General features: G+C 48.3%; 1 protein-coding gene across 1 annotated transcript in view; it reads left to right on the top strand.

Annotated features, from left to right (window-relative positions):
* The first annotated feature begins 21,561 nt into the window (after positions 1-21,561).
* Positions 21,562-27,815, top strand: part of med4 (mediator complex subunit 4) — a 39,193-nt gene continuing 32,939 nt past the window's right edge. The window contains exon 1 of the mRNA XM_038802637.1: positions 21,562-21,712. Within this exon, the coding sequence (XP_038658565.1) occupies positions 21,582-21,712 (131 nt within the window). The 5' untranslated portion in view covers positions 21,562-21,581. The remainder of the gene's footprint in view (positions 21,713-27,815) is intronic.

A 27,815-nucleotide genomic window follows, 5' to 3' on the forward strand; every position in this document is an offset into this window, starting at 1 on the left:
TTGGGATCAATGCAGATGCGCAGCTCCCCCAAAGGCTTTTTTTACACATACCATTGAGCTGACCCAGTCAGTCGGTTCTGTAACTTTGGAAATGATGCCCTGGTCCTGACGATCCTACAGCTGTGCCTTCAAGCGCTCCTTCAGTGGAGCCTGGACCCGGCGTGGTGCGTGGACCACAGTCGTGGCATCAGGCCGTAGCAGGATCCTGTACCGATATGGCTGAGTGCCCATCCAGTCAAACACATCCGGATACTGAACGAGGATGTCGTCAATGCCGGCTTGAAGATCCACGTTGGGGGAGGTCATTGTGTAGACCCGCTGTACAAGGTTTAGCTGCTTGCATGCATGTGCGCCGAGTAGGGAGGCCCTGTCTGGCTTGACGATTTCAAACCTTAGCCTTGCGTGAATGCTCCTGTAGGAGACGAGCAGATGGCAGGATCCCAGTGCTGTGATGGCATTGCCATTATAGTCCAGGCTGCTGGAAGGAGCTTGGGTGGCTTCTTGATGCGGTTCAAATCTGCCTGTGAAAGGAGATTGGCAGAAGCACCAGTGTCCAGCTTGAACTGGATCGAGCATTGATTTACTTGCATCACCGCACGCCATTCGTCCGCAGAATCCACAGTGAGGATGGATAGGCTTTGTGATGATGTTGGTGAGGCATGTTCACGTGTGATAATGATTCCCACACGAGGGGACTCCAGGCAATCATCCTCTGGATCCATTGTCCTGCCAGGATCAGAATCCTGTAAACCTTGTTGTACACTCCGAACGCGCCTGTGTTGGAATTGGGAGCGCTGGCCCTTGACCGGTGGTGCAGGCCTGCACAAGGCTGCATAGTGTCCAGGCTTTCCGCAATTTAAACATCGCCTGCCTCTTGCAGGGCAGTGTCTCTTTAAGTGGGCGGTGCCGCAGTTCAGTCACGTCATGATGTCGTTACGCTCCGTGCATCGTCGCACATGCGCAGTGCGGTTGGCAGACGTTCACACCTGCTCAGTGTGGTGATCGGCCGCTTTGTTATCCCGATCGCATCGCGCATGCATGGGGCTTCGGGAAGAGCGCACAAAATGGCCGCTTTTATCAATGCTGAGGCGCTGCATCCGGGCGATGGCCTGCACACTCTCTGCCTTGTGGGAGGCAATTTTCCCATTTTCAGCCGATTTGTATTGGGAATACCGATTTTTGGCGTGCTCATGCGCTGCACATGTTTCAATCGCGACTGACAGGGTCATATGCTTGATTTTTAAAAGCTGCTCTCTCAGAGGATCAGGGTGAACTCCAAAAACGATTTGGTCTGTGATCATGGAGTCAGCAATATCACCAAAGTTGCAGGACAGTGCTAGTAGACGCAGATTAGTTAGGAAGGACTTGAAAGATTCATCTATACCTTGTAGGCGTTGTTTGAATATATAGTGCTCAAAGATTTCATTGGTGTCCACTTCACAATGACGATCAAACTTGTCCAGGATGGTCTGAAACTTTGTCTTGTCCTGGTTTTCGGCGAAGTTAAACGAGTTGAAGAGTTGGATGGCTTGATCCCCCGCAGTTGAGAGGAGAAGCGCAATCTTTATTGTATCAGACGTACCCTCGAGGTCTGAGGCTTTGATGTACAGCAGAAACCTTTGCTTGAAAGTCCGCTAGCTGGCACTGAGATTGCCGGAGGTCCGCAGCTGTTGAGGAGCCTGGATCTTCTCCATGATGCCGGGATACATTTGCTGGTCGTCACGGAACAGATTGAGGTAAATCAGCTAGGGATAGCAGTCTTCTGGTACCATGTCGTGTTAAGCACACTGAGATAACACGGGCTGCAACTGGATGCACCTTTAACTGAAAGATACTCCAGACCTTGAAGTTAGTTCAATTTGATTTATTGAACCTGTCACGCAGTTAGCACAGTTCTCTGTGAGTTCGACTCTCTGCTAACCTAAGTATGATTACTCTGTCTGACTGAACCAGACTAGCTCTTAGCCACGTGCTGAAGGTGTTATGTGATATATACACCCTTACTCACTCTGTAGATGTCCCCAGTGGAAAGAGGCAGAGTATGAGTGCCTCGTGCCTTTTATAGTGGGAAACCACCACCAACGTGGGTTTGAGTAGGGTGATCATTGCTCGGCACAACATTGAGGGCCGAAGGGCCTGTTCTGTGCTGTACTGTTCTATGTTCTATGTATGTTCTAAGTGTTCTGACTGCTGATTGGTTACGTCCTGTTCTCTATGTTCATTAGCTGCCTGTCTGTATCTCATTACGGGTCCCTCACATATTTCTCCAAGGAGTCCCTAAACATCCCTAACAATAGGGGGGCTAATACGTCTATAAACTTTAATAAAATTCCACCGGGAAACCGTCTTGTCCTGGTGCCTTCCTCGACTGCATCAATTTCATGTCCTGCTTGATCTCATCCAACTCTAGCTGAGTTTGAAAGTCCTCTCGTAACTCCTCCCCCACCTTGGGAAACTCCAACTCACCCACGAATTCCACCATATCTTTCTCATCCTGTTGAGGGTCCAACCTGTATAAATTTTGATAATAGATCTTAAATACATCATGTGCCTTCTCCTGATCCAAGACCAGCCCCCTCGTTCCATGTCCTAATCTGAGCAATCTCCCTTTCAGCCTCCTGTTTTCTCAGTCGATATGCCAGGAGCCGACTTGCCTTCTCCCCTTATTCTTAAATAACCCCTTTAGCTCGCCGCAGCTGTCATTCTGACCTAGCTGTGGTGATCAGATCAAACTCCTCTCTGCTAATAGTTCTTGGGATGGGATGACTGCATACTTACCATCTACTCTATAATATTGTCTACTAGCTTTTCCCATTCCCTTCTTTCCTCCAGCTCTACATGGGCCTTAAAATATATAATTTTTCCTCTAATTACAACTTTCAGTGCTTCCCATAGAGTTGAGGGAGAGACCTCCCATTGTCATTGTTCAAAATATAATCCTGGATAGCCCCTGAGATCCTTGCACAGAGCCCCATGTCCGTTGGCAGACCCACGTCCAGCCGCCACCCCTTTTGATGCCCTTTACCTACCCCCAACTCAAGGTCCATCCAATGTGGGTCATGGTCAGAAACCGACGTCGAGTACTCAGATTTCTTCACCCCTGCCATTAGTGATTGACTTATGACAAAATATTCAATCCTGGAATAAATATTGTGTACTGAGGAGAAGGAAAATAACTCTTTTTCCCCCGGGTGACCGACCCGCCAAGGGTTTACAATTCAGGGTGTAAACATTCACCAACACCACCGCTTTTCCTTCTGACACAGCTGTTATTATAATATATCTATTCAAAATTAAGAGGCTCAGGAAAGAGTGGGTGGGAAGAAACTGTTCGCATTGGTGGAAGGATTGAATACAATAGAGCACAGGTTTAAAGTAATTAGTAAGAGAAACTAGAGTGGAAGACTTCCGGTGGCAACATATAGAGATCAGTCGCACACGAGGTGGCTCCTGCCAGAGTACTTTGGTTTTGGCCCATTTCACCCGGTTTTCGGGGACATTTTGGGAGAAACTTGATTAGTTTGGCAGGATAAGAATTCCACATAAAAGAAATGTCCAATAAGTATAAAACCAGACAGCAGAAAAAGATTCAGCATTGGACTCGGGAACTTCGGAAGCTACAGTTGTTCAGAAAATAGCGGAGGCTCCAGCTGTGTCTTTAGCGGGGGAACTTAGGAAACTGTGACAGGCTGTCTCCAAAGACCTTGACAGAGCTCTATTCATGCGGCCCTGGAGAAAACTCATCTGACAGTAAAGGCGCATGGCGCGGTGCTAAAGGATGTGGAGGCAGCCCTTCAAGTCAGAGTGACCAGATCACCTCCCTGCAAGCGAATATGGCATGGGTGGCCAGGGACTACAAGGTGCTAAGGGCAGACGTCAGCGATCTGGAAAATCACTCCAGAAGGCAGAATTTGAGAGTTGTTGGGCTACCGAGGACTTAGAAGGTCTGAACCCAACAAACTGTATGTTGCAGCTGTTTGGGAAGATAGTGGGGGAAGGTAGAATGGCACCTCCTCCCCAGTTGGATCAGGCCCACATGTTGTTCAGGCTGAAGCCCCATTCTGGTGAACCACTGCGTGTGATCATTGTGCGTTTTCACAGTGTTATGGGCCAGGGTTTAGAGAACCCCAAAGTGTATCATGGAGTTCACCTGACCCACGACTTTTAATAGATTGCGGTTATGGAGAGCACAAGGGTCTACTTTACAGGTGGGATGCAACAGAGACCTAAAGTACTTTTAAAACAAAATTATGTTTATTTATGAATCCAGTTAACACTTTATAAACCCACAGTAAACATCTTAACAACTATCAACACCAATAATCCCCACAGAAACAATATTCTATCAGTAACCCTACATAACTTTTCTAACAACATCCATACGTTCACAAGACCCTTTTTGCAGAAAGTCAACAGCTTTAAATTCTCTACAGAAACCGGTATTACTTTGAAATCCTCAAATGAGCCGAAGACAGTCTGTAGCTTGGAGGGAGAGATCATTAAAAACCTGCTTGCTTTGCCTGCAGCTATCCAGCTCTGAAAATGAAACTAAAACACACTAGCTGCCTGCTCAAAAACGAAAGTGAAAGGCAGCCAACCCAGCTCCACCCACACTCTGACATCACTGCAGCTATTTGATAAACACCCATTTCTTAAAGGTACATCCACCACAGCTATTTGGTAAACATCCATTTCTTAAAGGTACTCTCACATGACAACAAGAAAAGGAAAGGGTCCTGTGGTGGGCAAAGGACCACCGGGACTATCAATGGGAGGGCCACACCATTAGACTCTACCAGATTGTGGGAGTGGAACTAGCTAAGAGGTGTGCAGCATTCAACAAGGCCAAGGCTGCATTGTACAGGAGCAATGTTTGATTTGGTGTGGTGTACTCCGCGCGACTCCTAGTAACATGGTGGCACAGTGTTTAGCACTGCTGTCTCAGTGCCGGGGACCCGGGTTTAATTCCAGTCTTGGGTGACTGTGTGAATGAAGTTTACACATTGCCCCCGTGCCTGCATGGGTTTCTCCAGGTGCTCTGGATTCCTCTTGCAGTCCAAAGATGTGCAGGTGATGTGGATTGGCCATGCTAGATTGCCCCTTAGTAACAAAAAGCTAGGTAGGGTTACTGGGTTATGGCAATAAGGTGAGAGCATAGGTAGGGTGCTCTTTCAGTAGTTTGGTGCAGACTTGATGGGCCAAATGGCCTCCTTATGCACTGTAGTGATTCAATGAATCAGCTAAGTACCTCCCTCCTGCATCTGCTAATATTGAACAAAACTGGGACCCTTAAATGGAAAACTTGGCTCACCCAAGCCTTCCAAAGCCATGCCTGATCTCTTTCAAGCATGTTGGTCTCCTGAATGCATTGTCACATTGGCTCCCAAGTTCTTTGAATGACCAAAAACCCACACTCTTTTGACTGGGCCCTCCAGACACCGCACATTCTAGGTGACCAACTTTGTAGGGCACCCCCCCAGCCTAGAGTTAAGCATTACCACCGTGAAATATCATAGCCTCACCAATGATACCCAGGTCACAGGCCCACCTAAGATGGCGACCCATCCAACCTAGAAGGTGGAACAGAAACAAATAACTGGTCACTGTCAGTTTCCCGCCTCTTCTAACGCCCTTCCCATCCAACACTCCTTCCGGATCCATCTAGCCCCACCTCCCTTCTTTCGCTGTTTCAAGGTCCTTTCCTTGGCCCTTTACTTTACTACAGGTAGTTGTCTGGTGATTATTTGTGGGCGGTGCCCTCCTTCTCATCTCTCTCCCCCCCCCCCCAATCATTTCTCTTCCCTCTCCTCCTCTCTCCCTGTCCTGTTGTCGGCCTGCCTTTGAGGGTTCTCTTTCTTTTGGCCTTGTATTGAGCCCTCTGGGCTCTGTGTCGGCTTTCTAGCCTCCCCCTTGTTGTTTCCTCTGGTCAACTTAAATTCTAAAACTTTTGTTTGTATGCATTGGGAACCAATTCACCTGCACTGTGAATAACCTTTTTTTACCTCGTCATAATTCTTTGACTCCCCTTCTGTCAGGAAAGCATAAACTTCCTGTGCTCTCTCTGTCAATTTATTTTTCATGGGTCATGTTCACTTTTCTTTTGGCAACTCCATTTGGGTTGCTATTTTCTCAAATGCCCTGAAAAAGGTTTCTACTTCCTTCTCTTCAAACTTTGGGAGGGCCTGTATAAATTTAAACATATTGCTACTGGGTTTCTGTCTCCTGGCAACTCCCTTTTAATTTCCAATGCTTTAAACTGGAACTGTCTCTCCATTGCTTTTTCTTCTCTTTCTTTTTTTTGGAGGGAGACTTCAGAATGTCCAATTCACCTAACACATCTTTCGGGACTTGTTGGAGGAAAGCGGAGAATCCGGAGGAAACTGATGTAGACACAGGGAGAATGTACAGACTTCGCACAGACAGTGATCCAAGATGGGAATCGAACCCGGGTCCCTGGTGCTGTGAAGCAACAGTGCTATTCACTGTGCTAGCTTTTTCCTCCATTACTAATGTTTTTTCCTCTCTCTCTAATTCCAACCTCCTCATTTCAATTACCATTTGAAAAGCTTTTTCTTTTTGCTGCATTTCCATTTCTTTTTCATTTTTCTGCATCTCTAATTGTTTCATTTGTAACTGGATTTGAGCTAATTCTACTGATAACTGCCATGACTCAGTCTGTGTTTCTGGTTTTTATTTCAAATTTAAATGCTGAGCAATCGCTTAGGTTATCTCTAACTTCCGAGCTTTAGCTGGTACATCAATTTTTAATTCACCTGCGAATTTGACTAGTTTGTCTTTTCAAAGTCCTTTTAAATGAACTAAAGACAAGTTGTCCACCTGAAGAAAACCCTTAGCAACTTCCAGAGCCATCCCGTTATATCAGAACAAACCTTGTGTCTCTTTTTAATTTGTATTGTAACCGAAACGTCGCTTTCTACTGTTCCAAAGATCCCGGACCCGAGCCCCCAAATTATGTTATGACACACTGGGCTAGGACATGGTCAATTCCAGCGCCCCTTGACCCAGATCGCAACACAATTGAATTAACCAATAGAAAAATACCTGAAGTCTTTGGACCTTGGCTGCTCAACAATTACAGTCACCAGGTTTCTAAATATAAACACAATTACCTTTTTATTTATAGCAAGAATTAAATTGAAATATAAAGCAAATGCACCTGGTTAACTATTATCTAATTCCTAATCCCCCACTTTAACTTTCTGCCCCATCCTCTACACACACACACGTCAAACAGACACAGAGGGGAGGGGAGGGTTGAAAATAATAAGTAAAGTAATAAAGAGTATTTGTTTCAGATGGTTGTCTTTGAGCACACCTTCCTTCACTAGGCTTTCAGGTTGAGGTCTCTGTCTTCAGTCTGTAATAGTTTTCACTGTAGATTCATTCAGTCAGGTTCTTTATAGATTCAGAAATACAGCAGTTCACACATTTCTAGAGAGAGAAAAGAGAGGGAGCAGGCACACACAGCTCCTTCTTCCTTGAGCACCGAGGAACAACTGTGCTTTCCTCGGGTCTCTGGTAATCATCTCACTCAAGGAGGATCTAATCACCACCTGTAACCAAACAGAATATGACCAATTGGCCAATTAATTAGCCACCAGCCAATCAATTCAACCAAGTTCCATTCCAACTCTCGGGTGCCACAAAGTCTGAGTTCTGGTGTTCGAAAACTAGCACCATATACTATGTTGCAACTTTTTCAATTTCTCATTCTCTTGCTGTTTGACTTAAAGATACATGTCAATACACATCTATGGATCAAAATGATAATGGAACAAATTGCAAGAAATAAAGAAAGGGGAAATGAGGGACCCTTACATTAAACATAATTTAACTGACATCTCTGCAAGTATACATTTCTGAAAATGCAGTCATAATTTGAAAGAAATATTTGGTTCCAGATGCTAGTACTTTATTCTATAGAATCTGTATGCCATTCCTGTCTAGACCAATCGTATGCAGTTCCACTTGGGTGACATAAAAAGAACTAGAAGCACACTACATTTTTGGGGAAGAAATTACCATTTTGCAATTTAATGGATAAGTTAGAGAAACATGTTTTGTTGAGCTAAATATCCTTGGGCACTGTCAGGATCACTGGTCTCCTGACATCATTACAGTCTTGGTCCAAACATGGACAAAAAGCATGGACAAGAGGTGAGGTAAGAGTAACTACCCTGATGTCAAGGCAGCATTTGACAGAATGGGGCATTAAAAAACTGAAGTCAATGGGAATTGGTGAAAACTCTCCACTGCTTGGAGTCATACCTAGCACAAAAGAAGACAGTTGTAGTTGTTGGAAGCAAATCACCTCAGTCCCAGGACATCGCTGCAAGAGGTCCTCAGGGTAGTGACTGTGGTGATATCATGGTTGTGCTGTAATTCACCAACTGTCCACTAGGAATCTCACTAATATATAAATGAATGTTCGAGTCAGATGACTCCCACGCTGGTTGAAGGAAGCTGAAGAGTTGCTTGTGCTTTATCTTACTGTTATTCATCTGTTGTTTTGTAAATAGTCTACCCACAGTTAATGTTATTAAATTGTTTATAGCTTTAGCTAAAACTGTTCTTGAAAAAAAATCAGCCCATCCAACAAGAACATTACATGGTACCAGGATTGGATGGCATTAAACAATGAGAAAAAAAACAAGCCTTCCACGAGATCCACAGAGATTTGAAGATTTTGGAGACTGCAACAATAAAGTCCTTGAAGCTACCAATGAGTCTCAGATTTCATGGTGATGTGGACGGCAACTGGCGTGTGTTTAAACAACAATTTAATCTGTTTCTTACTGCAGTAAATTTAGAAGATCAATCATATTCGTGGAAGGTAGCAATGCTCCGAACAACAGCAGGGCCTGAAGCAATTGTTGTGTTTAATACGTTCAAATTTGCAAACGACGAAGATAGTAAAAATGTCACCAAAGTAATTCTAAGATTTGATGCACATTGCAGCCTCAGAAAGAATGACATTTATGAACGCTATGGGTTTAAATTACGTTTACAGAAGACAGAAGAGTCTATAAATCATTTCATCACTGATTTAAAGTTAAAAGCTAAAACCTATAAATTTTCTGTGGAATCTTCGGGATCAGATTGGTGTGAATGAAAATAAGCTGAGGGAACGGTTGCTGAGAGAATCGGAGCTGTCTTTGGAACAAACAGTTAAGATTTGTCAGGCTCGGGACTTCCGGTTGCGGCTATGCGGAGCAAAGCCGCACGTTCGGCAGCTCCCGCTATTTAGGGACTTTTGGGCCGTTTCGAGGGCCCCAAACGGAGCTGTTTCTATGCATCCCGGTGAGGGAAGGTGCCTGGAAGAACTTGCCCCACACTATATGGTGCTCACCTGGAGTGGGAAGAAGAAAAAGGCTGCAGTAACTCCCCCCAAAAAACGGGGGAAGAAAAACAAAATGGCGGCAGGCACTCCTGCTATTTAGGGACTTTTGGGCCGTTTTGAGGGCCCCAAACGGCGCTGTTTCTACACATCCTAGTGGAGGAAGGTGCCTGGAAGAACTTGCCCCACATTATCTGGTGAAAAAGGCTGCAGTAACGCCCCCAAAAAAACAGGTGAAAAAAAACAAAATGGCGGCTGGCGCTCCCGCTATTTAAGGACTTTTGGGCCGTTTTGAGGGCCCCAAACAGTGCTGTTGCTACATATCCCGGTGGGGGAAGGTGCCTGGAAGAACTTGCCCCACACTATATGGTGAAAAAGGCTGCAGAAACGCCCCCAAAAAAACGGGGGAAGAAAAACAAAATGGCGGCCGGCGCAACACCCGAGGACTGGTGGAAGTGGACGCAGGAGCAACAGGCCTCGCTCCTACGTTGTTTTGCGGAGCTGAAGGCTGAGCTGCTGGACTCCATGAATGCAACTACGACCAAGCTGCTTGGGACCCAGGCGGCACAGGAGGAGTCTATTCGGGAGTTGCAGCGGCAGGCCGTTGAAAGAGAGAAGGAGGCCGTGGTCCTCGTTGGGAAAGTGGAGTTGCACGAGGCACTTCATAAAAAGTGGCAGAACCGCTTGGAGGAGCTGGACGTTCGCACGAGGCGAAAGAATCTGAGGATCCTGGGCCTGGCGGAGGGGCTGGAGGGGTCGGATCTCCCGGCGTATGTGACCACGTTGTTGAGCTCGTTGATGGGAGCAGGGTCCTTCCATTTGCCCCTGGAGCTCGAGGGAGCGCACAGAGTGATGGCCAGGAGGCCCAAGGCAGATGAGCCCCCGAGGGCGGTGCTGGTGCGGTTCCACCGATTCAGTGACCGGGAGTGTGTGCTGCGCTGGGCCAAGAAAGAGAGGAGCAGTAAATAGGAGAATTCGGTAGTGAGGATCTACCAGGACTGGAGTGCGGAAGTGGCTAAGTGGCGGGCCGGGTTCAACCGGACGAAGGCGGTGCTTCATGCTAAGCAGGTCAGGTTTGGAATGCTGCAGCCTGCGCGCCTGTGGGTGACATACAAGGACCGGCACCATTACTTCGAGTTCCCGGAGGAGGCGTGGGCCTTTGTACAGGCGGAGAAGCTGGACTTGAACTAGGGCCTGGGAACATACTTTGGCCGCCGTTGTTTTCGCTGTGGCTGTTTTGTTCCAACTGTTTCAACTTTTTCAACTTCGACATGTGTGTTATGTATGCTGGTTTTCTTTTTGCTCTGTTTACGGGTGGGTTTGTCTGTTGGGTATGATTGTGGGGTAGGTGGGGAGTGTTGGGGGTTTGTGTTCTATATGTTCTCTTCTGTACGGGGCTGGAGATTGAGGGGAAACTGGATTTTGGGGAACTGCGTCAGAAGGGTGGGGTGTGGCAGTGTGAAAGCGCGGGCTTTCCTCTGGTCTCCCGCGCTGCGGGGCAGGGGGGTGGAGCTTGCGATGGGGGCAGGGCCTCTACGGGTCTTTATTCCCGCGCTGCAGTAATGCCAAGGAGGTGTGGCAAGAGGGGGATGACCCCAAGCCGGGAGGGGATAGGTTTTGGCGGGAGCTGCCGGGGTCAGCAGAAGTCAGCTGACTCACGGAAGTACCATGGAGGGTGCGTCGCGGCTAGGAGGGGTCCTAGCCTGGGGGGGGGATACCGGGTTGCTGCTGGAACGACTAGGAAGGAGCCGATGAGGGCCGGGGGGGAAGAGGAGAGGCGCTATCGCCATGGGGAACGGGTCGAGCGGGGTGTGCTGGCCTGGGCCGAACATCTGCCAAGCTATGGCTAGTCGGCAGGAGAGGGGGGCGGGTTGCCCTCTGATCCGGCTGATTACCTGGAACGTGAGGGGGCTGAACGGGCCGGTTAAGAGAACCAGGGTGGTCTCCCATCTAAGGGGGTTGAAGGCGGACGTGGCTATGCTCCAGGAGACCCACCTGAAGGTGGCGGACCAGGTCCGTCTGAGGAAGGGGTGGGTGGGGCAGGTTTATCATTCAGGATTGGACGCAAAGAACCAGGGGGTGGCGATTCTAGTGGGGAAGAGGGTGGCGTTTGAGGCGGCTGAGGTGGTGTCGGACAAGGAGGGCAGATATATCATGGTGAGGGGTAGGCTGCAGGGAGAGAAGGTGGTGCTGGTGAACGTATATGCCCCGAATTGGGATGATGCTGGCTTCATGAGGAGATTGTTGGGCCGCATCCCGGACCTGGAGGCAGGGGGCCTGATTATGGGGGGAGATTTTAACACAGTGCTGGATCCCACACTGGACCGGTCCAGTTCAAGGACGGGTAGGAGACCGGCGGCGGCCAAAGTGCTGAGGGGATACATGGACCAGATGGGAGGGGTGGATCCCTGGAGGTTTGGGAGACCGAGAGCGCGGGAGTATTCCTTTTTCTCTCACGTCCATTGGGTTTATTCCCGGATAGACTTTTTTGTCCTGAGCAGGGGATTGATCCCGAGGGTGCAGGATGCCGAGTATTCGGCCATAGCGATTTCGGACCATGCCCCGCACTGGATTGATCTGGAGATGGGGGAGGCACGGGACCAGCGCCCACTCTGGCGCCTGGATGTGGGGATGCTGGCGGAGGAGGAGGTGTGTAAGAGGGTTCGGAGAAGCATTGAGGGGTATCTGGATACCAATGATACGGGGGAGGTCCAGGTGGGGATGGTCTGGGAGGCTCTGAAAGCAGTGATCCGGGGGGAGCTGATCTCCATCCGGGCCCACAGGGAAAGGAGGGAGAGGAAGGAGAGGGAGAGACTGGTGGGAGAGCTTCTGGAGGTGGACAGGAGATATGCGGAGGCACCGGAGGAAGGGTTGCTGGGAGAACGGCGCAGGTTGCAGGCCAATTTTGACTTGTTGACCACCAGAAAGGCGGAGACACAGTGGAGGAGGGCGCAGGTCGCGGTATATGAGTATGGAGAGAAGGCGAGCAGGATGTTGGCGCATCAGCTCTGAAGGCGAGATGCGGCTAGGGAAATTGGGAGAGTGAAGGATGGGGGTGGAAATGTAGTGCAGAAGGGGACAGAAGTAAACGGGGTCTTTAGGGACTTTTACGAGGGATTGTACCGGTCGGAACCTCCGAGGGGGAGAGAGGGGATGGAGAGCTTCATGAACAGGCTATGTTTCCCAAGGGTTCAAGAGAGGCTGGTTGAGGGGCTGGGGGCGCCGATAGAGTTGGAGGAGCTAGTCAGGGGGATCGGGCAAATGCAGTCAGGTAAGGCCCCGGGGCCGGACGGGTTCCCGGCAGAATTTTACAAAAAGTATGCGGACCTGGTGGGTCCCCTGCTGGTGCGAACTTTCAATGAGGCGTGGGAGGGGGGGGCTTTGCCCCCAACGATGTCGCGGGCACTGATCTCTTTGATCCTAAAACGGGATAAGGACCCCTTGCAGTGCGGATCATATAGGCCTATCTCACTCCTTAACGTAGACGCTAAGTTGCTGGTGAAGATCCTGGCTACCAGGATAGAGGATTGTGTGCCAGAGGTAATTCATGAAGATCAGACAGGGTTTGTCAAGGGGCGGCAGCTCAACACGAATGTGCGGAGACTGCTCAATGTTATCATGATGCCGGCAGTGGAGGGGGAGGCGGAGATAGTGGTGGCGCTGGATGCAGAGAAGGCGTTTGATAGAGTTGAGTGGGGGTACCTATGGGAGGTGCTGGAGAGGTTTGGATTTGGGGAGGGATTCATCAAATGGGTGAGGCTGCTTTACGCGGCGCCGATGGCGAGTGTAGTCACAAATGGAAGGAGATCGGAGTATTTTAGGCTTTATCGTGGGACCAGGCAGGGGTGTCCCCTGTCCCCCTGCTCTTTGCACTGGCGATTGAACCGCTGGCCATGGCGTTGAGGGAGTCAGGGAAGTGGAGGGGTCTGGTGCGGGGGGGGGGGGGGGGGGGGGGGGGAGCACCGGGTATCGCTGTATGCGGACGACCTGCTGTTATATGTGGCGGACCCAGAGGGGGGAATGCCGGGGGTGATGGAACTGTTAGCGGAATTTGGGGGCTTCTCGGGCTATAAGCTGAACTTAGGAAAGAGCGAGGTATTTGTAGTGCACCCGGGAGATCAGGAGGAGGGAATTGGGAGGCTCCCCTTCAGGAGGGCAGTGAAGAGTTTCAGGTACCTGGGGGTGCAGGTGGCCAGGAGATGGGGGGCTCTTCATAAGCTTAACTTCACCAGACTAGTGGAACAGATGGAGGAGGAATTTAAAAGGTGGGACATGGTGCCGCTGTCGCTGGCGGGCAGAGTGCAATCCGTCAAAATGACGGTTCTCCCGAGGTTCTTGTTCCTCTTCCAGTGCTTGCCCATCTTTATCCCTAGGGCCTTTTTTAAAAGGGTGACCAGCAGCATCATGGGATTTGTTTGGGCGCATGGCACCCCGAGGGTGAAGAGGGTCTTCTTGGAGCGGAGTAGGGATGGGGGGGGGCTGGCGTTGCCCAACCTCTCGGGGTACTATTGGGCGGCCAACGTGTCGATGGTGCGTAAGTGGGTGATGGAGGGGGAGGGGGCAGCATGGAAACGGATGGAGAGAGCGTCCTGTGGGGATACAAGCCTGGGGGCCCTGGTAACGGCGCCGTGGCCGCTCCCTCCCACGAGGTATACCACGGGTCCGGTGGTGGCGGCTACCCTCAAGATTTGGGGGCAGTGGAGGCGACATAGGGGAGAAGTGGGGGGCTCGATGGAGGCTCCGTTAAGGGGGAACCATAGGTTCGTCCCAGGGAACATGGATGGGGGATTTCGGGGATGGTATAGAGCGGGCATTAGACAGCTGAGGGACCTGTTTATCGACGGAAGGTTTGCGAGCCTGGGGGAGTTGGAGGAGAAATTTGGGCTCCCGCCGGGAAACATGTTTAGATATCTGCAGGTAAAGGCATTTGCTAGACGGCAGGTGGAGGGATTCCCTGCGCTCCCCGCGAAGGGGGTGAGTGACAGAGTGCTCTCGGGGGTCTGGGTCGGGGAGGGGAAGATATCTACAGATATCTGATAGCTTATGCAGGAGTGTGGAAGAGACGTCAGTAGAGGAGCTGAAAACGAAGTGGGAGGGGGAACTGGGGGAACAGATCGAAGACGGGACATGGGCTGATGCCCTGGAGAGGGTAAATTCTTCCTCCTCGTGTGCGCGGCTTAGCCTCATCCAATTCAAGGTGCTGCATAGGGCCCACATGACTGGGACGAGGATGAGTAGGTTCTTTGGGGGTGAAGATAGGTGTGCCAGGTGCTCGGGGAGTCCAGCGAACCATGCCCATATGTTCTGGGCATGCCCGGCATTGGAGGAGTTCTGGAAGGGGGTGGCGAGGACGGTGTCAAGGGTGGTGGGATCCAGGGTCAAGCCAGGATGGGGACTCGCGATCTTTGGGGTTGGGGTAGAGCCGGGAGTGCAGGAGGCGAAAGAGGCCGGTGTGCTGGCCTTTGCGTCCCTAGTAGCCCGGCGAAGGATTTTGCTACAGTGGAAGGACGCGAGGCCCCCAAGCGTGGAGACCTGGATCAATGACATGGCGGGCTTCATTAAGCTTGAGAAGGTTAAATTCACCCTGAGAGGATCGGTGCAAGGGTTCTTTAAACGGTGACAACCTTTCCTCGACTTTCTGGCTCAACGATAGGGTACTGGGACAGTAGCAGCAGCAACTCGGGGGGGGTGGGGGGGGGGGGGGTGGGACGTTGATTATGTTGGCTTATTTTATTTAAATTTGATTTATCTAATTTTAATTTATGGTTAAGTTCTCTTGTTTGGGGGGGGTGGGGGAATGTGATACATGTGATGTTACGGTATGGGGGGAATTGTGGGTGTTATGGGGCTGTTAGTTGCATATTACTGCTTTTTGCTATACTTTTTGTTATATTTTCTGTAAAAAATTCCAATAAAAATTATTTAAAAAAAAAAAAAAAAGATTTGTCAGGCTCACGAGCTACCAACACATCATTCTAAAATGTTTCTCAGTAATGGTGCCGTCTTCTTGGAGGAAAACACTCCGGTTGCCGCCCTTTTTCCAAAAAGGCGAGAAACTTCCGAAAAAAGACAGGAAAGCTCCTGCAGCTCCTTGCACACCAACAAATGGGTTAAAGATCAGGACAAAGCATTTCTATGTAAAATACGTGGTCAAAGGCACAAACTAAGGCAGTGTCCAGCGTTTGACAAGTTTTGCTCAGAATTGTTACTCTAAATGCAATCCCAGATGAATTAGCACAGTGGAAGACACAGTCTCCAGTGATGAAACATCATTGTTTGTTGGGGTAATAACAGAGAAGAATAACTTTTTAGAGATATCAAAAAATTCTCCAGCACTTTAAAAAATGTAAACTGATGCTCCATTTAAAATAAATGCAGTTGATGAGGGCAAATGGCTGGCACCACTTGAAGTGAACGGCACAGTGGTCCAATTCAAATTAGACACTGGTGCCAAAGCCAATTTAATCAGCATGATTGATTTTTAAAAATCTATAAATTCAGCCAATTAAACAAAATCACAAAATATCTCTGAGAGATTATAATGGTTCAAGCAAGGCAGCACGGTAGCATTGTGGATAGCACAATTGCTTCACAGCTCCAGGGTCCCAGGTTCGATTCCGGCTTGGGTCACTGTCTGTGCGGAGTCTGCTCATCCTCCCCGTGTGTGCGTGGATTTCCTCCGGGTGCTCCGGTTTCCTCCCACAGTCCAAAGGTGTGCAGGTTAGGTGGATTGGCCATGATAAATTGCCCTTAATGTCCAAAATTGCCCTTAGTGTTGGGTGGGGTTACTGGATTATGGGGATAGGGTGGAGGTGTCGACCTTGGGCAGGGTGCTCTTTCCAAGAGCTGGTGCAGACTCGATGGGCTGAATGGCCTCCTTCTGCACTGTAAATTCTATGTAAATAAAAATTCTATGTACATTACATGTTATGGTTCTTGTGACCTGAGTGTGGTGGTGAAGAACACAGTTTATTCTGTCCCATTCTATACTGTATCCGATGGCTTGGATTCATTATTAGATAATCGACCCTAGGAAGAATTAGGTCTAGTGCAGTTAGCACATAGTATCTACAATGCATTGGATCAACACTCCAGCGATTCTGAGAACATTATCAGCAAATTCAGCGATGTGGTCACAGGTTTTGGTATACTACCATTCACTGAAATAAATCATCTTTATTATTGTCACAAGTAAACCTACATTAACACCGCAATGAAGTTACTGTGAAAATCGCCGAGTCGCCACATTCTGGTGCCTGTTCAGGTACGCAGTGGGAGAATTCAGAATATCCAATTCACCTAACAGCACGTCTTTCAGGACTTGTGGGAGGAAACCGGAGCACCCGGAGGAACCCACGCAGACACTGGGAGAATGTGCAGAGTCTGCACAGACAGTGACCCAAGCAGAAATCGAACCTGAGACTCTGTGAACCTGTGAACCTGTGAAGCAACAGTGCTAACCACTGTGCTACTGTGCTACCTCAAAGGGGATGCAAAACCTGTGATCCAGGCACCAAGAAGAGTACTGACACCTCTTTGGGATTGCCTCAAAAAGGAGCTTGACAGAATGACAAAATTAAAAGTAATCAGAAAGATAAAAGAACCTACCGTCTAGGTAAATTCCATGTACACTCCGTGTAAAGAAAAAGAATGCAATATTCACATATGCTTGTATCCTAAAGATCTTAACGAGAATATCAAAAGAGAACATTACCAAATACCAAAGCATGAGGAAATCACATCTCACATGGCTAGGGCACAATTCTTTATTGTCACATCTCAGAGTTTCTGGCAACGAAAGCTAGAGGAACAAAGTACAAAATACAACACTTTTAATACACCATTTGGGTGGTAGTGCTTTCTGAGAATGCCATTCGGCATAATTTTGGCATCAGAAATTGTTCACTGTGCCATGGAGCACATAATCGAAGGCACAAAGGTGGATGATATCATCGTTGGGGCTCAACCATTGAAGGGCACAAAACAAGGTTGCTTAAAGTTCTAACAAGCATCAGGAGAAATGGGCTGAAGCTCAACAAGCAAAAGTGCCAATTTGGAGTAACTGAGGTCACATTCCTAGGTGACACGCTCTCATCACATGGCATTGAACCTGACAAGGCCAAAATCCAAGCAATTCTCAACATGCCAAAATCACACAACAAGAAGGCCTTCTTAAGAGTGATGGTATGATCAATTTTATAGGGAAATTCATTCCAAACCTGTCAGCAAAAACAACACATCTACGTGATCTCCTGCAGAAGACAACGGATTTCGCTTGGGCTGAGCAACATGAGCAAGAGTGGAAGAAGCTCAAGACTTCACTAACCACCACGTCAGTTTCCACATTTATTGACCTATCTAAGCAGATGAAAGTGTCAACAGACGTGTCCAAAGATGGTCTAAGAGCAATTCCTCTGCAACCTGAGCATAATGATTAGAAATCAGTCGCGTATGCATCACGATCCATGACGAACGACAACAGAGCAGATACATCAAATTGAAAAAGAATGCCTGAGTTTAGTTGTAGGCTTGGAGAAATTCCATGACTGCGTCCATGAGCTTCCAACTTTCACAGTTGAAACAGATCATCGTCCTTTGGTTAACATCAGCAGAAAAAATCTAAATCAGATCTCTCCGCGCATTCAGAGGTTGATGATGAAGTTACACGCTGTGACTTCAATTTCATCCACACACCAATTGTCCTTGGATGGCACAAATGTTACTTGCCATTTATCAGCCCAAGCCTGAATATTGTCCCGGTCTTGCTACATATGAGCACAGTCTGGTTTAGTATTGAAGGAGTTTTGAATGGTGTAATTATCAGCGAACATTCTCACTTCTGACCGTAAGATGGAGGGAAGGTCATTGATGAAGCCTATGATTATTAAATAATCTTTCCCTCGTAGGTGAAAGAGATCAATAGCTACTTTCTGCCATGGTGCTGTAGGTAAATCAGATATTTGCATAGGTTCTCTTGTTTGCAACAATGCATCTGGCATGTGTCACAACAACTGACCATCCTGTCAATATCCTGGTTTACACCTGACTAGTAAACAGAGTCATGAGCTCTCCATTTACATTTTTCAATCCCAAGATGTCCTTTATGTATCCTCTTTCGTACATTATTGCGAAGAGATTGAGGTATGAATGTAGTGTTCAAAAGTTCTGACGTAGATTTGTCATCCATCACGTTGTTGTGAAAGTCTTCTCTGGTTTTCAAGAACGTGCAATGACTTCTTCTTAAAACCAACCCTTCCTCTGTCTGTACATTGTAGGAACGAGGTGCTACCTTCAAGTACCAATTGACTGAATCTTCTATTCTCACAATGTCATCACTAAACAGTGGTGGTAAAGTTATAGACACTCTACCATAGAACTGCTTTGATTTCACTTTAATATTTTGCATTTCCTGCATTCCCCTCCTTCTTTGCCAAGTACGGAGGTGTGGTCTGCAACCTTCTATTCATGAGGAACTCTGCTGGTGATCAACCACTGACAATGGTGACGCTCTGTAACTCAATAATGTGAGATATGGATCAGATTGGCTGTCCATTGCTTGCTTCAACAATTGCTTAACAATATATACATCTTTTTTGGCTTTTCCATTGGCTTGAGAGTACAACAGATTCAAAGTGACGTGATTGAAATCGTACGTGACTGCGAAGTGTCACCACTCTTTACAGGTAAAACAAGGACCATTGTCACCCACGATGACTCGAGGAATTCCGTGTCTAGCAAAGATTGATTGGGTATGCAGTATTACACTGCTTGTCGTTATGCTTGACAGTAGAGCCATTTGGGGATAGTTTGAAAAATAGCCAATGATCATGAAATAATCTTTCCCTCGTAGGTGAAAGAGATCCATAGCTACTTTCTGCCATGGTGCCGTAGGTAAATCAGATATTTGCATAGGTTCTCTTGTTTGCAACAATGCATCTGGCATGTGTCACAACAACTGACCGTCCTGTCAATATCTTGGTTTACACCTAGCTAGTAAGCAGAGTCACGAGCTCTCCATTTACATTCTACAATCCCAAGATGTCCTTTATGTATCGTCTTTCAAACATCATTGCAAAGAGATTGAGGTATGAATGTAGTGTTCAAACGAAGCACCACTCCAATAATGATACTGAGTTCAGATTGTAGAAGTCCATACATTGATGTCTGGGCCAGTGTGAGTTGATGTTCCTCATCACCTCTTGAAGAGTTTGATCCTTCCTGGTCTCTTCTTGGATCTCACGTAGTTTTGTATCTGATATTGTTGTAGTGTGGAAATAAGATTGGCTTGCAGATCTATATCTTCAACAATTTCACTACCAATACTTTGTATCAGTGTTCTCGATAATGTAACTGTTGAGAATATTTGCCTGGTGTGTGGATGAAATTGAAGTCACAGCGTGTAACTTCATCATCAACCTCTGAATGCGCGGAGAGATCTGATTTAGATTTTTTCTGCTGATGTTAACCAAAGGACGATCATTGGGAAACATAATTTAGCATTGAGTCACATAGAACGACATGAGGATAGATGATCAAAGGTTTAGCTAGATAGGTAGGTTTTATGGAGTATTTTAGAGGAGGAGAGATGGAGAGGTTTCGGAAGAGAATTTCAGAGACTAGGGCTCAGGCAGATGAAGGTACCAATATTGGTATGATTAAAATCAAATATGTGCAAGAGGCCAGAATTGGAGGAGTGCAGTTTTCTTGGAGGATTGTAGAGGTAGAGGTGTTACAGAGATAAGAATGTGCAAAGCCATGGAGTAATTTGAAAACAAGGATGAGAATTGTAAAATTGACAGATCGTCACACTGTGAGCCAATGTAAGTCAGTGAGCACAGAGGTGATGTTTGAATGGGACATGGTGCAAGTTAGGATATGGGCGGCAACGTTTTGGATAAACACATGTGGAAGGCCAGGAATGTATTAGAATAGTCAAGTCAAGATATAACAAAGGTATGAATGAGTTTTTGGTCACAGAAGGGTTGAGGGAGGTGCAGTGATGATTGCTATGGAGGTGGAAGAAGGTAGTCTTGGCAATGGAGAAGCTCAATTGCAGGAGGGTTCAAGTTAGACATCGAAGTTGTGAACTGATTGATTCAGTCTCAGACAATTACCAGACGGCAAGAGGACAGAGTTTATAGCAGAAAGATGGAAGACAATAACTTCAATCTTTCCAATATTTAGTTGGAGGATATTTCTGCCCGCTTGATTTTGAGAAGCATGACATATCAGAAACAGTGGAGTAGTCAAGAGAGGTGGTGATAAAGTGGATGGAGCTGAAAGTTGTCCATGTGCATGGAGAACCTGATGCGCTTTCAAATGATACCGCCAAGGGATAGCATTTATGTTATGTTATTATGTTAATATTTATGTTATGTATTATTATGTTAGAAATAAAAGAGGATCTGGTTTAACTCAGTGGGCTAGACAGCTGGTTTGTGATGCAGAACAAGGCCAGCAGCGCGGGTTCAATTCCCGTCCCAGCTGAGAATTATGGGCAGCACGGTAGCACAAGTAGATAGCACTGTGGCTTCACAGCGCCAGGATCCCAGGTTCGATTCCCGGCTTGGGTCACTGTCTGTGTGGAGTCTGCATGTTCTCCCCGTGTCTGCGTGGGTTTCCTCCGGGTGCTCCGGTTGCCTCCCACAGTCCAAAGACGTGCAGGTTAGGTGGATTGGCCATGATAAATTGCCCTTTGTGACCAAAAAGGTTAGGAGGGGTTATTGGGTTACGGGGATAGGGTGGAAGTGAGGGCTTAAATGGGTCGGTGCAGACTCGATGGGCTGAATGGCCTCCTTCTGCACTGTCCATTCTATGTTCTAATAGATCCATATGGGATCCAGAGGTAACCATGTGGGGCAAAAAGAGAGGCCATAGTGATTCTCTGACTACCACAGGGCAGAATGTAATGGAACCAGACAAGTGCAGTCCCCCCCCCCCCCCAAGCTGGGCAACAGAGGAGAAGTGTTGGAATGGAAATTTATAATGGAAATATTGAATGGAAGTGTGCACAGAGGTAAAGTAGGTTGTGCGCAGTCTGAAATAGAAACAAAATGTTGGAGAGGAAGCAAAAATTAGGCAGCATCAAACAAGATATTGTACTGAAATACATTCATAGTAATGAATCACTCTATTTACGTACTGCAGACTAGGCCATGTTATTGCTTCCAGGGGTCGGACGAGGTGCCGCGCATGTGGAGTGCAGCTCACTCTGCTGAACTGAATGGTCCTGGGCTGGGTGCCGGCGCTGCGCACGCGCAGATACGGCGTCCAGCCGGCAGTAATGGCGGCCTCGGAAAGAAGCACCAAGGAGAAGCTGCTGGCAGTGCTGGATGATCTGGAAGTGCTGTGCCGGTAAGAGGCTGCTCCTCGCGAGGAGCGGATTGAAAGGCTGGTTCGCTCTCCCACCTTCCATGTCTGTTGTCTTTCGTTTTAAGGGTTTTCCGGCCCTTGGTTTCCCAACAGCCAGCGGCCTGTGAATGGCTGGAACATACGGGCAGTGAATGTAGAGTGTCAGATATTCCCCATAAATGTTGGAAAGGGCGATTTAGGAGAGAGCGCTGGAAAACAGATAACGGGGAGGGAAAGATGTGCTGCGGCATCAGACTGTGAGAAATTTGGATTTGAAGCCCTTGAGCCTGCTAAATGCTAGGATTATGGACGTTTAGGCTTTGAACAGTTAAGGATAGGTCGCTGGAGTGACAAGCAATAGTTTCAGTTTTAAAACATAACATGGAAACATGAAGCTCCAGAGGATTTATTCGAGGTCCGGTTGTGTGTTTTACTAATTATGATGTGGAGATGCAGGTGTTGGACTGGGGTGAGCACAGTAAGAAGTCCACCAGGTTAAAGTCCAACATGTTTGTTTCAAACACGAGCTTTCGGAACACTGCTCCTTCCTCAGGTGAATGGAGAGGTACCTGTCCGGGCTGGAGACAATTCACACCTGTTTAAACTGGGATTACCCCCCCCCTGGATCTGTAAAGACTTAATTACCTGCAACGGCTCGCATTCAAAGTATCCTATTGCATCTTTGACTTTGTCTGTATATATGTTTCTGGAACCAACCTCTTCATTCACTTGACGAAGGAGCTGTGCTCCGAAAGCTAGTGATTTGAAACAAACCAGTTGGACTTTAACCTGGTGTTGTAAGACTTTTTACTGTGCCCACCCCAGTCCAACGCCGGCATCTCCACATCACAGTATATGGCCCCGAGTCCCTCTACTCTTCTTCGGGCTACCAAGGAGGCCAAAGGGGAAAACAACGGCGCCTCTCACCCCCTGGAGTCCCGGGTCTTCCGACACTCAAGAATTGCCACTTCTAGACTCGGGACCACCGTCACCCTCAACCCCTCAGACATAACGTAGGCAAACCCTTGCCAGAATCCCTCCAACTTCGGAAGGCCCAAAAAATGTGGCCGTGGTACGCGGGCCCACCCACGCACCGGCCACACCTTTTCTTTCCCCTCTTTCACCTGCTCTACAAACCTCCTCATCCTGGCGCCCATCATATGTGCCCTGTGGACTATCTTGAACTGAATAAGGCTAAGCTCGCATATGAGGAGGATGCGTTCACCCTCCTCAGAGCCTCCTCCCACAGCCCAGCCTCCAATTTCCTTCCAAGCTCTTTTCCCCACTTATGCTTAACTATTCCTATCGAGGCACCCTCCCAATCCATTACCTCTTTATAAATTTCTGACACTCTGCCCTCTCCCACCCCCGTTTTCGACACTAACTTGTCCTGCAGTCCCAGGGGCAGCAGGACAGGAAAGGACGGCACCTGTTTCCTAACAATCCTTCACCTGCAAATACCGGAACCCATTCCTGCTGGGCAGCTCAAATTCCACTACCAACCCCTCCAAGCTCGAGAAGCTTCCCCCAACAAATAGGTCCCCAAACTGCTCAATCCCCACCCGTTGCCACCCCTGGAATCTGGCGTCCAGCCCACCTGGAGCGAACCTATGATTCCTGCAGATCAGTATCCAAACTGAGGCCCCCTCCAGCCTCGGGTGCTGCCATCACTGTCCCCATGCCCTCCGGGCTGCCACCACCACCGGACTTGTGGAGCGGCGAGGATGGCAGAGGCGTGTCAACTGTGCCCCTAAGCTCAAGTCCTTGCAAGAGGCTACCTCTATCCACTCTCACTCCTCTCCCTCCTCTACTACTCATTTCCTGACCATACTTGCTGCCCAGTAGTAATTCATCATGTTTGGCAGAGCCAGCCCGCCAGCCTCCCAAGGGAAGCCGTCCGGGCCCAGGGCCTTCCCCACCTGCATTGCCCCCAAACCCTCTATCACCTCCACCAATCCAATGGGAGTTCCCAGCCCCTCCACCAGGTTTTCCTTCACCTTGGGGAATTCCAACCTATCTAAAAAAACGGTAGCACAGTGGTTAGCACAGTTGCTTCACGGCTCCAGCGTCCCAGGTCAATTCCCGGCTTGGGTCACTGTCTGTGTGGAGTCTGCACGTTCTCGCCGTGTCTGCGTGGGTTTCCTCCCACAGCCTAAAGATGTGCAGGTTAGGTGGATTGACCATGATAAATTGCCCCTAGTGTCCAAAAAGGTTCGGCTAGGTTACAGGGATAGGGTGGATGCATGGACCTGGGTGCTCTTTCCAAGAGCCGGTGCAGACTCGATGGGCCAAATGGCCTCCTGCACTGTAAATTCTATGAAAAGCCTCATTCCCTCCATCCCGGTTGGGGGTTCTGAATCATATAGCCTCTTGTAAAAGACCTCAAATACCACATTCACCCCTACCGGGTCTAAGACCATGGGTGGGATTCTTTGATCCCGCTTGCGCTGGGTCGGAAAATAGGTGAGGGTGGGGCGGCGGGCACGAATCCCATGACTCCGCTCCAACGCCGGACTGCCGCGAATCCTGTGACTTCGCTCCGACACCGAGCTGCTGAATTCTCCGCCGACCAGAGAATCGGCACAAATTGCGCCGCTGCGGCCGACAAGGCGCATGTCTGCTGAATGCCCCCCACCCCCAGCGATTCTCAGCGCTCGACAGGCCTGGTCCCGCCGGCATCATTGGTCCTACCTGGCGGGACGTCGCCGCTCTGGCTGCAGGGGCTGCCCTGGTCGGGGGGAGGGGGGAATCCGAATCCGGGGGGGCCTCCATGGTGGCCAAGCCCGCGATCGGGGGCTACCGATCGGCGGGCGGGCTAATTCCGGGGTGGGCCTATATTCCTCCGCGCCGGCCGTGGTGCGCATCTGCGGACCCGGGCCGGCTGTGCTGGGGCCCGTATCGGTAGCTGGAGCTACGTGAAGTGCTCCACTGCTGGCCCTCTGTGGGTTGGGGGATCGCTGCTCCTAGCGGCCAGATGAAGCCGTCGTAAAATGCTCCGGTGTTTCCGACGACATCAATACTCTGCCACTAAAATGGAGAATCCCGCCCCATATTCCCCTTCCTATTCAACTTTCCAATCTCCCTCGCCGCCTCTTGTTTCCTCAGTTGGTGTGCCAACATCCTACTTGCCTTTTCCCCATATTCATGGACTGCCTCCCTGGCCCTCCTGAGCCGCCCCACTGCCTTAACATAGAACATAGAAAAATACAGCACAGAACAGGCCCTTCGGCCCATGTAGATAACAGTCCAAACTCCACCTGGAGTTTCTGCCATTCCCTCAAAACCCCTGTCTCCGGGGCCCCCTGAATACTTCCCATTAACCTGCAGGGTCTTATCCACGAACCTCACCATCTCTGCCCACTCCATCTGGTTCCTATGCACCCGTATTAATATGAGCTCCTCCTTAATCACTACTTTTGGCACCTCCCATAGCGTGGCGGCCGAAACCTCCCCCATGCCATTCAGCTCCACATACTCCCAAATAGAAGCTGTTGCCTGCTTACAAACCTCCTCATCTGCTAATAATTCCACATCTGACCTCCACTGCGGGCACAGCCCCCCCCCCCCCCCCCCCCCCCCATCCACCTGCAAGTCCACCCAACGCAATGCATGGTCCGAGACCACAATCGGTGAGTACTCCAAACCGACCACCCCCATCAACAAAGTCCTATCGAAATAGTTGATCCAGGAGTACACCCTATGTACATAGGAGAAGAACAAAAATTATTTCGCTCTCGGCCTACCGAACCTCCACGGGTCCACTTCCCCCTTAAGCTCCATAAACCCTTTCAATTCCCTCACTGCCGCTGATACTCTCTCCGACCTTGGACTCGACCGATCCAATATCGGCTCAATAACTGTGTTAAAATCCCACCCCCTATTATCAACCGGTGCAAGTCCAGGTCCGGGATCTTCCCCAACACCCACCTCATGAATTCAACATCATCCCAATTTGGGACATAAGCGTTCACCAGGACCACCGGCATCCCCTCCAATTTCCCACGCCATTACAAGCCTTCCCCTGATCTTCAAGTGTGTTTCCTGCAAGAATGCCACATCTGCCTTGAAACTCCTCAAATGCGCAAACACGTGGGCTCTCTTGGCCGGCCCATTCAGGGCTTTCACATTTGACGTGATCAGCCAGATTGGGGGACAAACCACCCCCCACCTTGCCAATCAACCATCGCCCCTCTTGGGCCAGCCTCTGGCCCGCGTCACGCAACCTTCCAGGCCCGCCCACTGATATCCGCCGCCATCATCATGTTTGAGAAATATATTCCTTTTTTTTGAAGGTGTAACTGGGAGGGTTGATGTCAAGGAACCAGTGGATGTCCTGCGTTTGGATTTTCGGTCTTCAATATGTTTCCACATGATTGGTTGTTGCAGAAGATTCGGGGGTAATATGGATTGAGGCTTGGTTGCCAGACAGAAAACAAGGAATATGAAGAAACAGGTCACTTTCAAGATGGCAGGGTATAACTAGTAGATAGCCAAGGTATTTGGGCCTCAGTGATTTTAAATCTATATATAGTGGCTTAGGTAAGGAGACCAAGTCTAATGAATCCAAGTTTGCTGGCGATAGAGAGCTAGGTGTGAAAATAAACTGTGAGGAGGAATCAAGGAGGTTGCAAGGGGATACTGAATGGTTAAGTGATTTACAAGAAGAATGGACGGCAGCATTTTTTTTAAACAATGAGAGATGATGAAATGTTGGTATTCAGAGGGATCTGGGTGCCCTTTTACATGAATCACAGGAGGATAACATGCAGGTACAGCAAGCAATTAGGAAACCAAACGTATGTGAGCCTTTATTGCAAAGTGTAGCAGTGGAAATGTCAGGAAATATTGCTTAAGTTATTAAGGGCTGTGATAAGAATGTACATGGAGTGCTGTGTACGTTTTGATCTCCTAACTAAGGATATGCTTACCTTCGAGGGAGTGAACCAAAAGTTCTTGGGATTAATTTCTGGGGTGACAGCTGCCCTGAGGAGAGATTGTGTAAATGGGCTGATATTCTCTTGGGTTTAGATGAATGACATTTCTTTGAGGCCTTTTGGATAGATGTGAACTGCTGTTTCTCCTGGTTGATGAGTATAGAACTGGGGTGGAGTGAGCATTGTCTCGGGATCAGGACTGAGATGAGGAGAAATTTCTTCACTCGCTGAGTTGTGAATCTTTGTAATTTCTCTACCCCAGAGCGTTGTGGATATCCTATCAATGAGAACATTTGAGACTTCGACCGATTTGGTGTTGGGGTGGAGTTTGAATCAGTCGAGTTAATGTTAAAGCTCAGCCATGATCTTAGCAAATGATGGAGTGGACTCAAAGGACTTTATGACCTACTTCTTGTCTTGCTTTTTATGGATAACATTTTTTAATTAAAGTATAACTTCCCAAAGCACCTTCCAGTGTTATGTCTAATCGACCGTATTGGCTCAGAAAGTTTAGGTTTGATGCCTGGTCATTCAGTGACTTTATGCTGCTGCAATGGTGTGAAGCTACATACAGTCAGCCTCATCTCCAGGTTAGAGAATTGGAAAGGAAAAACTGAAGTGAAGAATAGATAGTTGGGCAAGATACTGACTGGTTATTGCACATTCAGGTACTGGAAGACTTATTTTGTCTCATGAATAATCAGCCTACTAGAGGAACTAGGTGATGCAGTGCATGATGCTTGCATATGGGTTCAAATTCTGCTGCATCTCGAGGGATGAATGTTTTCTGTCTCTGCCAGTGGTAAAAAATTTACATGAAGTAAATTTTAAGCATCTCAATTTGATATTCCTGGTTGTGCGAATACAGTGCTAAAGTACCCATGATTTGACAAAAATTGCACTACCACATCAGTTCGTTGAACCAGTCCACAACAGTAGCTAGCCTGGGACATGCTCTAGTTGTGCAGTAGAAGGTGCTCATTTTTTCTAAATAAATTTAGAGTACCCAATTATTTTTTTTCCAATTAAGGGGCAATTTACTGTGGCGAATCCACCTAACCTGCACTTCTTTGGGTTGTGGGGTTGAAACCCACGCAGACATGGGGAGGAAGGTGCTCTTTTAAGGTTTTAGTTAAGGTATATTGTTGATTAAGAGCAGAAGGACTTTTTCT

This window comes from Scyliorhinus canicula, chromosome 7, assembly GCF_902713615.1.
Source record: "Scyliorhinus canicula chromosome 7, sScyCan1.1, whole genome shotgun sequence".
Taxonomy (NCBI): Eukaryota; Metazoa; Chordata; class Chondrichthyes; order Carcharhiniformes; family Scyliorhinidae; genus Scyliorhinus; species Scyliorhinus canicula.